Below are 12594 nucleotides of genomic sequence, written 5' to 3'. Positions count from 1 at the left end.
TTACTTGTCACTTACACAAGGTATTGTTGAGATGAAAGAGGTTTTCCATATTGGAAAATCTATTGATAATAGGTAGTGGATTCATGCTGTTATGGTGGGTTGACCTTGGCTGGGCACCAGTGGCCACCAAGCTGTGCTATCACTCCCCCTGCTCAACTGGGCAGGAGGATTAAAAATATGATGAAAAGCTCATGGGTCAAGATAAGGACAGGGAGGTCACTTGCCAATTACCATTACAAGCAAAACAGACTCAACTTTAGGAAATTAATTTAATTTATTACCAATCAAAGAGTAGGATAATAAGAAATAAAAACCCGAATCTTAAAACACTGTCCCCCCACCCCACCCTTCTACCCAGGCTCAACTTAACTCCCAAATTCTTACCTCCTCCCCTCAAGCAGTACTGGGGGTGGGGAATGGAGGTTGCAGTCAGTTCATCACACAATGTCTCTGTCACTCCTTTCTCCTCACACTCTTCCTCTATTCCAGTATGGGGACCCACCCACAGTCCTCCACAAACTTCTCCAGCATGGGTGTTTCCCATAGCCTGCAGTTCTTTCCAGACTGCTCCAGCATAGGTCCTTTGTACATGGTGCAGGCCTTCAGGAACCGAATGCTCCAGCATGGGTCCCCCATGAGGTCATAGGTCCTGCCGGAAAACCTTCTCCAGCATAGGCTTTCTCACTCCATGGAGCCACAGGTCCTGCCAGAACCCTGCTCCACTGTGGAGTCTCTATGGGTCACAGCCAACTTCACGCACATCCATCTTCTCTGGTGTGGGGGTCCTCCATGGGCCACAGGTGGATATCTGCTCCACCGTTAACCACCATGGGCTGCAGGGGCACAGCCTGCCTCACCATGGTCCTCACCAGGGGCTGCAGGGGAGGCTGCTCCTCCCCCTCCTTCACTGACCGTGGTGTCTGTAGAGTTATTTCTCTCACATATTCTTTCTTACTCCTCTCTTCCAACTGCTGTTGTGCAGCAGTTTTTCCCCCCTTCTTAAATATGTTACCCCAGAGGCGCTATCACCATTGCTGATGTGCTCAGCTTTGGCCAGCAGCAGGACCATCTTGGAGCCGACTGGCATTGACTTGGCTGGACATAGGGGAAGCTTCTAGCAGCTTCTCACAGAAGACGCTCCTGCAGCTCCCTCACTAACAAAACTTGCTTTCAGAGTAATTTTGTTAACCAAAACCTTGCCATGCAAACCCAATACAGCTGTGTTCCCTTTGTACAACTGCAGTTCACTCATACAGATGACACACATAATGTTAAAAATACTGCTGTTGTTCTGCGTAGCCTAAGCTAGCATTTAAATATGTGGCATTATTACTTTTGTACCCTTATTATTTCATCTAATGTTTTGAAACATATACCAGCCTATGTGTGAGTTTTGGTACATTTTAACTCATTGTGAAATGTTCGTTTTGTTTAGATTGGGATAGCATAATTTTTCCTATATAAAGAAAAAAATAAATCATAGATAAATATTCTACTTCGGTAATTTCAGTATAGTCACGAAATGTGACATGGTCTGTTTCTTTCCACCACAATTTTATATTTTTTTATTTATTTGCTATCTTAAAAAAAAGGTTTGAAGACAGTTGTCTCAATCTATTGAAGTTTTTCACTCACAGTTTGGAGACTTCAATTTACTTAAGGGAAGACATCTTAATCCTGTTTTAAAGTGCTTTGAAATTGGTACAGGGAATGATATAGCAGCAGTCACACCACACCATTATTTTTACTACAGTATCTACATTGAAAAAAATATCTTTCAATGAAAGTTTAGGTTCTGTAGGAAAAGGGAAAAATTGTAGAGCCAGCTTAAGAACTTTGAGAAAGTATGATGAGCATTGTAAAAACATACCTTATTTTGGAAAATAGTAACATGCATCTTGAAATTGCCCATTGAATTCCATGGGAAAATAGATAATGCAAGAATATAAGAATGCTTATTCCTGATACCATTTTATGAATATGAAATGATGCGTTATACAATTACTTAAGGATTTTAGAATATAAGATGACCAAAACCAACCATTGCCTTAAAAACTTTATCTTTACTGTACTTCTTGTATGGACTGTGTCTGTAGACAGGATCAGTAAAACTGCTTGCTCAGCTAGTAACAGCTATGTAAAATCATGTCATGCAGTAATATTCCTTCTCAATATTTTAAGCCCAACACAGGCATAAAAATGTATTTACCAATTTTTTGTGGTGTTGTAGTTGTTTTTTTCTTTATGATCATTATAGAAAAGCAGTGATAAGTACTTATTCCTCAAAAGCAGTAAATTATTATTCCTTGAGTAGTGTGACTAGGCTTTTTCTAGATGGTCCTGTGCTTAACATTCGTTTATATTTAGAATTTTGTTTCATGTTTGGACTTCTACTATTTATATGTCTGCTGCCTCTTTCACTGTGGTTTCTGGTAGTTATCCACTGAAAAGTATTTGAAGTAGGATATGCTTAAAGTTACCTATTCTCTATTGCTGTTTGTTATGCAAGCAAGTTCTACAAGGATGCACTAGTATTCAAAACATGGTACAGTTGTTCCCAAATGTGAGTTGTGTAGGTTTTGACAGTCATCTTGTCAACTTACTTCTTTCACTCAGTGCAACTAAGTAAGAAAAAAAATCAGCACAGCTATTCCTGTTACACAAAAAAAGTAATGGAGGAGCTGAAATGCTTTTTTTTTTTTTATTTCAAAAATAAAATTCTCTCATGTCCCTGCAATTCATACTGTGATTAGAATGCATTAAACAAGGATGAAAAACCTGAAAATTAGTATGAAGATTCTTGCTTTTGGATTAATTCTACGTTACTGGAAAAGATCTGCTGTAGCACACTTTTTAAGCTTTAGTTCTTGATTTCTTAGTACATGGTACTTGCATTCTTAAAATTATTTTTTTAATTCTTAATGCCTTTAAGCTTCTATTCTTTAAATCAAGAACTTGCATTTCTGATTTACAGTTCTTCTTAACACCACGCAGTATGTATACATTCAAAAAAGACATCAAAACAAGGTGGCTGGGAACGGAATGGAGTGGAGTGGAATGGAAGCTAGTAGGGGGAGTCAAAAGGGATAACATCCCACCCCATGTGAAGAAATTGAACTGTTACAAGAAAAGATGAATCAAAATCAAGAAAGCATAGATAGATCAGAATAGTCTTTTCAATCTAAAGGTCGTGTCTTAATTTTTTGTTAAAGGAGCCCCTAAGGCTGGACTAACAAGTAGATAGCTACTCAGGTGCTTTGAACCAGAACTGTTCTGAACATGTACAAACCAGACAGCACAAGCATACCTGACATTTAATACACACCACTTTCCCAGACAGGGTGCCCACACAGTAGCTGTGCCACTACTATCATAGCTTCTCATAAATATGCATCACATAGGTGCTTTTGCCTCACAACCTTATCTTGTTTAGTGATGGTTGTCCATGTTCTGAAATACATGTGTTTGAATTTAAATTTAGGTGATCCATGTTTTTCTATTTGTTATAGGATATGTATATGTCAGTGCGTAGGTTCAAAACATCAGAGTCTTTCTGAGGTGAATGTCTAAATCACCCCCATTTACCATCCATTGGCTGAAATCATGGAGCTCTCTTGGAGCTCGTGAACAGTATTCCTTTCCTGAGAAACTGAATTGGAAGAAACATTCCAGGACCGCTTCTAATACCTAGCAGCTAATGGGAGTTCAGTCAGTGCCAGACAAGAATTATCATGAAGTTTATTCCAGAAATACACAAATTATGGGTGTCAAGAGCACAGTACCAACTGCTTCTTCACTTTATAAATCCATTCCTGTTGGGGCCACACTCCCTGCTAAGGTAAACAGTCATAGAAAGAATCACTTAGGAAGCTCAAAATTTTTTGCATATTGTTTTTCCAGTCTTTGAAAAATAGATGTAGTGCAGCAGGAATTGTGAGCAGAGTGGAAAGACAGTTTGAAGGGTAAAGTTATTTAGGGTGTGTGGTTTTTTGGGTTTTTTTTTTCAAATATACTTTGAATTCACTGTAGTGCAAGCAGGCCACTTGAGGCCCAAACACAACCACACTGCCCTGAGAGTATTCCAGAATTGGAATTTTTTTCCCATTTAATCTTTAATTACTAACTTGCTATCTTCAAAGTGTTTTTCAGTGCTATTTTTTTTTTACGGTAGCTCATAGCAGACCATGAGCATCAAATATTCTTAAAATATTTTCCCATCTATTTTTAGCCAACAGAGGGTACACACAGAAGTGTAATTATAATGGAGTCTTCACTTGCCATTTATAATAGGAAGCAAATTCATGCCACTGGATGATTTTCCTTCAATTGCCTGCCAGTACCAATTGCTTCTAACTAGCATATATAGTGAATCGTAAGCTTTATTTGGCTAGCACATACATCTGCAAGCATACCAAACAAATGACTGCTCCAAATACTGTGTATGCCAATTACTGTGCTTAGAGGGATTTGGACAAAAGAGATGCATGAATGCACTCCAGAAGAAGGATTTTTTTTCTGGTGGTTTTTGTTGTGGGGTTTTTGTTTGTGTTTTTTTTAACAGTTCTCTTTTATCTGTTATCTTTGTCTTTTGTTTGTTTTCTTCCTTTCTCATACTACTGTGTGGAATGCTGAATGCTGATGAGAGAAAGCTCTTTGGAATGTCAAGCAGTCATTTTTCATTAGCTCATTTAGGAATAGGATGCCCAAATTGGACTCAGAGTAAACCAGCTGTAAGCTACACAGTTTTCAGTACTGCACTATCTAGAGCAATGTTCCTCTGTCTGATAACATTTTTCAGCCATGGGGATCTTCACTTGTTGAACATTTTGTTAACCATCAGTAAAAACTATTGCTACTACTATGTAATGTATACAATGAGTATAATTACATATCTCTTTACAGGAAGTGAAATAAAAACAAGGTTACTAATGAGTGTATAGTCTGTATAAGAGAAATACAAGACAAAGCATGACACTTCCATTCTGTAGAAAAGTTTTTAAACCCCCCCCACAAATTAATAAAAAGATTTCAGGATGCGAGTGCCACTGCAAGACCACAGGTTAACAAGGAGTTTAGTAACAAAAGGGGATTGTTTCACAGTGAGATAGTGACAAAAAAAAAGGTGATAAACATAAAAAGAGAGAACAGACTTAAGAAGCTGCCTAAAATGCTTTTCTGAGTTGTGGCTATAATTTAATGTGTTGTGCTTTGATCAGAGGCCATTCTTACAAAGAAGTGAGAGGATCCTTGAAAACAGAAGGTATACTTGCTGTTAATAACTCATACGAAATTTATGTAAAACATAAAAATAATGCAAAGATAAATATGAAAATTTGGCTGAGTAAAAAGAGCTACTAGAAATTATAGCCACTGTTAGTGTCTGCTGTCTGATACAGGAAAGATCTATGAGTTAGTTGGATTATTTTTTTTTCCTCTGTGTTCTTGCATCCTACTGATGAGATGACCTAAAATTGTTAAGCTTATGAGAGCTGACAAGATCAGAGACCATGGTAGTATGGCTGCAAGGTACTGATTTTTTCTTGTTGATTTCACTGAAGTCTTAGGAACTAAAATAACAGTATTCTAGGCATTCACCTAGACTTAAAAAAAAAAAAAAAACAACCACAACCCCCCCCCACCCCCCCCAAACACCAAAAACCAACACCTGGAAGGATAAAATCACCTATGATTCCTGCACACTTTTTTTGAACACTCATGCAGAGTTAGATCTTAATGAGATAATGTGTAAAAATATTTGGAACAACCATTCAGTATTCTCCTCTGTCATAGCCATCTGGAGGGAAAAGCACCTTATTATGGATTTAGTACCAGTTATGCTAATGGGGTCAGTCCAGGTAAAGTATGTTATGAATAAAATAAAAAAATTGGGCCCTCATAGGTGCAAGCATCTTAAAACTCCAGTGGTTCCAAAGCCAGCAAATTTCATCTTGCTTAAACATAGGAAAAAACCTGGCTATTCAGAACCTCAGGCTGCAACATCTATTACTTATCCATTCTATGATGTCACCCACTTCCAGTATATCAGTTGGAAAAGTGAAATTATCAATAACTTTAAAGTGTTAGGAACTGTCTTGTAGGTGTCAAGCTGTAAAACTGGGGAAATATTACTGTACAACAAACAAATCTTTAACAGTGCTCTCTTCATAAAAAAAATGTGTATATTATTTAACAGACAGAAAACAAAAGATGCTGCAAAAGTGTGAAAAATATATAAATTTAGAGGGACAGGAGAGCTCTCTTTTCTTTTTAGTTTCCAGTGAGTCCATACATTTCAAGGCTAACTGTGCTGGTATTAGTGAAATAGTTTTTCCATTAGACTTGTAAGCACAAAACTGGCTCATATGTAGAATATAATGGATCAGAATACTCTGTTGTCTTTGTTCCCATGCTGCCTTGTCTCCAGGACACAGGAAGGATGTGCAGCATCTGGAATCCTCAGGAAGTATCAGGACTGGCAAAGCTGGATTTCCTGTCAAGAGTTCTCAGCCAGTGATGGTGCAAAAAAAGCACAAGAAGTTCCATCATTCTCCATGCTCTGCCTGTACCCAGGAGAGCATCATGTTTCTTTTTTCCTACAAATGCTGACTCTTGCGAGGAACAGGAAGAAGCAGTTTAGGTGCCAGTTAACCTGAATCAAGAAACAGGAAATTTTCCCCTGTGCTATCATGAATCCAATTCACAAGAATACTTGCTCAGAATCTGTGTGTGTGGTCAAGGATATATCAGGAATTCGAGTGTAAAGGTCTTTTGCTTCCTGTCATTTTCTTGCTGTGATGTGCCTCCAAACAGGTGCCCATTTCTTTGCTTATGAGTTAGAGAGAACTTTGGTTGTAGATCACTGTTTGGAAATTAATCCAGCATGCAGAAAGGATTTAAAATCAGTACTCCACATTGTGGCTTTTTGACTTAACGATAGGCAAATATGAATAGACCAAAATTTAACATTTTTATTCTGAAATTCCATTTATTTGAGTACAAGTTCTAATCTATACTGTCTTCTGTTCCCTTATAACTTCCTAGGAAGGATTTTTAGTATCAGAACACCTTGTTTCCTTTCCTTTTTCACCTTCAGCTCTACTGTATATGCCATATGTATTTTTTAAAAGTGCAATAAAAGAGTGGAAAAAATTAATCTAGGTACCTCTGTTTTTAGAGCACTGCAGATTTTTACATACCTAATCATTATGTCCATTTTGTCTAGTTAGCTCAATCCAGCAGAAACCATAAAGACACAGCTCAGAATATAAAAGGTTACAGAGCTTGGCTCTGTGGCAGACTGACATATTTAAAAGAAAAGTTGGCTTTTTGTGGAATTGCTATAAGCCCTACACTGCTTCAAAAGAAAGAGATGACATGGCAGGTAGAAACTAAATTTTCACTTATGGATGTTTGGGTAGTTTCAGATAGAAAAAAACTTATTTAGACAATTAAAAGAATATAGTAATAACAATGATATGACTCATTTAAAAGTGGCTGTTATTGGTGTTAGAGTAAAAATTATTCCTCTCTGCTATTATTCTCTGTAGAAGTATATCCCAGAATACACAATTCCAGTATTTTTCCCACATAGAGCACCTGTCTTTTCCCCTTTTATCTGCAATATTAGATTTTTAACTTTTTCTGTTCTTCTTTAAAGATACCTGTGCATCCAAGCCTCCTCTGTATGACATGTCAGATTAGTCATTATACTTCAGTGGATTTTTACACAGGTGATTTGAAATGCAGAAACATACTGATCATCTCAGCAATGTGCATCACAAAACTTGACAAAAAATTTTGATTATGGTGTGGGTTAGTTCTGCGTTTTAATATGGTGAATATTCATTCATCAAAGTAGTATGTTAATTTATTTTAGAAACACAGAGTAAAACTATTCTAGAAAACAGGGTGAAGCACACTTCTATTATGATGAACAAATACAGGAGGGGGTATTTATGAAAAAAAAAAAATTAGTGTTAAATATGAATTATTGAGTATGAACTTGTTCTTTCAGCCTTTTTCTTTTCTGTTGAATGTGTACTCTTCCACCAGATGGAATCTCACTGAATAACAGGATTCTTCTTTGTTGACCTGGGTCATGAGAACCACCAACAGTTATTAGGGCTATATCAGAAATCTCTTATACACCTTTGTTTCTTTTCAGGGTTCACCAGGGGAACGTGGAGCAGCAGGCACTGCTGGTCCAATTGGACTACCAGGTCGTCCTGGACCTCAGGGTCCTCCAGGCCCTGCAGGGGAGAAGGGTGCTCCCGTAAGTAATCACAGGGTCACATAAAACTATCACAGCACAGACTTTTCATCCCAGAATGTTACTTTTTTCCATTCTAGTATTTGCCTATTAAACATATCCTCAGAATACCTGACTACTCTTTTGTATTTAGAATTAAGTAAAGAGTAAAAACTTTTTTTTCATACCCTCTAACACCCAGGAAGGATTAAACCCATTATTATCACAGCAGGGAGTGAATATAATAAAAAAGTTTGTCAAATCAGTCTTTCATTAAAACTTTTGTACCCAGCCACTGTGTTAGAGTACAAGTGTCATCAGCTTCTGTTATTACTTCGTATAATTTTCTGATACATTCTTTTCACTTTATAATTTCCTTTCTGTTGGTATTTTTTTTTTAATTTTGTATTGGTAATGTGACTGCCTGTACTGAAATAATCATTAGTCTCCTGTGATAATGTGGATAACTTCCTTTTCTTCAAAACCAGGGTGAAAAAGGTCCTCAAGGTCCAGCTGGACGTGATGGAGTACAGGGTCCTGTAGGACTTCCTGGTCCTGCTGGTCCTAGTGGTTCTCCCGGAGAAGATGGTGACAAGGTGAATCGTTATAATTGCTATTAGTACATCTGTGAGAATATGTGTCAGTACAGTTCTCTGGTTGTAGCTCTCCTCACAATAAATACAGTGACAAAGCAGCTCTTACCCCTGCCTCCCCCAAACTCCCTCCACCCACTGCAAAAAAACCCCTTCTATAATCAGATATCTAAGGGACAGATGTGATGGGACATTGGGATTTGTGTTCAAGAGCTAGTAGACCAATATTTATCCTGGCAAGGAAACAAGGATGAAAGTGTGACAGAATAGATCAAGGCAGATGATGTCAAATTTGATTTTTTGTCTATTTTAGAAACTTGGTTTGCTGAATGAGTAAGATAAAATGTTTTCAGTAATGTACAGTGATTTGGAACCACTGTGAATAGGTTGAGGGTGTCAGAATAATACATTTGCAGCAGAGGTACTCTGTTGACTGAATTTAGGACATGGCACCTTTCAGGCTCATCTTGCATGTTTTCTTGATCCAGTACTGTTCTGTTAGTTAGCATAGCATAAAGGTAAAGACTTTGAGGTCTCTTTTTATATTCATGAGTGTTATTCATCCCACAGAGAGTATTTTCTGTGGTTTAATTTAATTGGGTTTTTATTATTGTATAAAGAAAACATTTTTTTCTGATATGGTTTCCTGGTGATTTGCATAATTTTGAAGTTTTGAAATATTGTACATTACAGTGAGAACTAGTTATTCAGTCACATACAGTTAGACAAGACTGTAAATCAGGGTGCTTTCCTTGTAAGTTCATGTTGAAGGTGATGTGTGGAACACAGTTTCCTTTATTTAGAGCTCAGTTGCACTATACTTCAAAACCAGGTCTTGTTGCCCTTTGCAGTATAGCAATCGATATCTGGATGAATATGACATACCATTGATTGATGCAGAATTGTCCCCTTTAGGCCTTCACACTTGAAGCAGCAGCAGCAGAAAACACAGAATAATCATATCAAAAGGAACATTTAAAGATACTGTGATATTGACTTCAGCTAAGTGTGAAGGAGACTATTTTAAACAAGAAGTTTAACTTTCAACTTTCAATTACAGGGTGAAATTGGTGAACCGGGTCAGAAAGGTAGTAAAGGTGACAAGGGAGAAAACGTGAGTAGCAAAATACTTTGTCCGTTATGTTCTTCATAAATAAAAAGTATTCATGCATGAAGTATGCATGTAGCCTTGCTACATCAATGAACAGAAACAAAGACACACTTCAGAAATGTTTCTTCAAAATAATGTTCATTTTTAATGCAACGCTAGAGGTTTGTACTTACAGAGCCATGCATATATTTAGTATTTCTCATATTCCTTGAGCTTACAGAATAGTTAAAAAATAGATAGGCAAACTACATTCCTAAGCACCCTTTTTATACCATTTTAATTCATCCTTTCTGTGTTTGAGCTGGGAGAGACTAAGGATATACATACATTCTCTTACTGTGTTTAACTTCACTGACTGGATTGTGTCAATATACACAGCTTTAGCTTCTTAGCCACAATTGTGAACAATGTGAAGACTCAGAAGAGAAATCTACTAATATAGTTTTAAATTTTTTAAAGACTGTCTAATTCTGAAAAGCATGTTTAACTGATTGCAGCATTTTAAAATAGTGAAGATCTCAGATGAAATGGCTTGTACAAGTTTTCAAATATCACTAGGCCTATTCGTGAATTTAAGACTAATCAGGCTTCTACTGATTTGATTTGAAATGTTTTTGTCTTCAAAAGTATTTCTAAAGTTCAAGCACTTCCTCTTTTGATTGAGCCCAGAACTATAAAAATAAGCTTTTTCCACCATAAAATTTGAAGCTAGAAAGACTACAACTAGCTGTTTTTCTGTTTGATTTTGCTTTCTTCCCCAAAAATTCAGAAAAGGTTTGTTTTAATTGCTGTTAAATTTCAAGATAAACTGGTGCTTTTTTTGAATAATTTTCCTTAAGAAACAATAAAGAAGTAATTACAGAAAGATTTTTTTAATTATTATATTTCATCAATGTCACAGTTAACAAAGCTGAGAACTCAACATAGTAGTATTCATAACTAAACATATTTACTATCTTGAAAACACTGCTTATTGTGATTAAGAACTTATAAAGCATCATAAAGGTAGATTGCTTCTAAAAATTACACAAAATTTATGGCTAATACATAATCAAATTAGGTTTTCTAGGAGAATACATGCAAATCCAAGCAAATCACAATTTTATGATAATTTCATAGAAAAAATGTAGTGACAAAATGTGCCAAAAAATGACAAGCTTTTTTTTTTTTTTTTTTGGTTTTTAAAGGTTAGCTTGTCCTTTTCAGTTATTTCTGCAAGAAAGACTTCTGCAATTTCCAGACATATTTTTGACAATCTTATTAGATCAAATCATAAGTTCTATAATGAACTATTTGTAATGCCCTGTTAACACAAGGAATGTAATATTATGCATATGGATGAGACAACACTTCTATTATAAACCCCAGTTTTCCAAGAAACACACATATAAACGAATTCTAGGGAAATTCTGCTTCAGACTAAAATTATTCCTGCATAATCTGAGAGAATGTTTTAGTTAACTTGGCAAAATTAATTTAACAAATATAAACATTTTTAAGTCAGTCTTAAAACTATGGATTTGTTCCCAGTTAACTGAAAGTCAATCTTAATATATTTGCTGTTGTAGTTGTAAACCAGTTGTGGGACAGACAGAAATATATGCAGCTCCTCTTTGTCCACCTAAAGAAGTTCATAACAGTACAGGCCCTGTGTACACAGAAAAATCTGGTGTTTAAAGGAAAGGGCAGAGAAAGCATATGAAGCAGGTCATGCTCCAGTTCCACTTCAGGCTTTGCGTGCAGATCATACGCATATCCTTCTGTTTCCCCTTTGACATGCCTCTTCATTAGAGATGCTTCTGCATCAGAGAAATTCAGAAAAAACACATGCTGCACCTTTCTATTTCAGATCATCCTGGCATAGCTAGTTATGCTGAGCATTAGACTGTGACCATAGTCCCCATAGTGAGTACTAATGTATTTGGGCATGTTCCAGCGGACCCGCTTTACAAATAGTGTCTGCAGCATAATCGTTTGAAAATGTATCCTGTACTCTCAGTCTCAAGGTTTAAGGCATTTGGGAATATAATATGTTTTCCATGAAATACAAGATTCAGTGTTCAGGCCTGCTTAGCTGAATGTTATCCTATTTAAAGTCACATGTATTGAATCCTATTTGCCCTCAATTGCAGTCATTCAACCCTGACAATTTCAGAATGTGTTTATTTCAAATCTGCTTTCCTTTGAACATGCTGACAGATGTATATTGGGGCAGGGATGACAGACCTTGTTGGTCACCTCTGAAAGATTCTGAAAAGGAAGTAAGTGCCTAGTTCTTGAAATCACAGGACATAAAGAACAGATACTCACAATACCTGGACACCCACAAAAGCCTTGATGGGCATTTAGAGCCTAGTCACAGCAAGGACCCTGAACAAAGAATTGGTCCCTCTTTCCTGTTTAAGAAGAGCTGGAAACATCTTCAATTTCCTGTTGAAACTAACAAGGTTTTATGTTTCAGGGTTTAACTATACTATGCCTAACAAAAAATACTATGTTGCCATATCCTAGCTGGGGACAGTACAATTTTATTGTTGATGCACATCCTTTCTTGGTCTTCAAAACCTCCATGGCTACCACAGCTGCCTTTATTAACTGAAGATTCTCTCCTGATGATTCAGATCAGTCTCTCTCCATTTGCC

General features: G+C 36.7%; 1 protein-coding gene across 4 annotated transcripts in view; it reads left to right on the top strand.

The window, feature by feature from the left end:
* Positions 1–12594, top strand: part of COL11A1 (collagen type XI alpha 1 chain) — a 160294-nt gene that overhangs the window by 108519 nt on the left and 39181 nt on the right. For all 4 annotated transcript variants that reach the window (XM_056356276.1, XM_056356277.1, XM_056356278.1 and 1 more), the window contains 3 exons: positions 8165–8272; positions 8737–8844; positions 9902–9955. In XM_056356276.1, coding sequence (XP_056212251.1) covers positions 8165–8272; positions 8737–8844; positions 9902–9955 — 270 coding nt within the window. The remainder of the gene's footprint in view (positions 1–8164; positions 8273–8736; positions 8845–9901; positions 9956–12594) is intronic.

The sequence above is a fragment of the Falco biarmicus genome, chromosome 11 (genome assembly GCF_023638135.1).
Source record: "Falco biarmicus isolate bFalBia1 chromosome 11, bFalBia1.pri, whole genome shotgun sequence".
NCBI classification, from domain to species: domain Eukaryota; kingdom Metazoa; phylum Chordata; class Aves; order Falconiformes; family Falconidae; genus Falco; species Falco biarmicus.
Note: the sequence above shows the minus strand (reverse complement) of the source record. Positions and strands in the feature narration are given on the sequence as shown.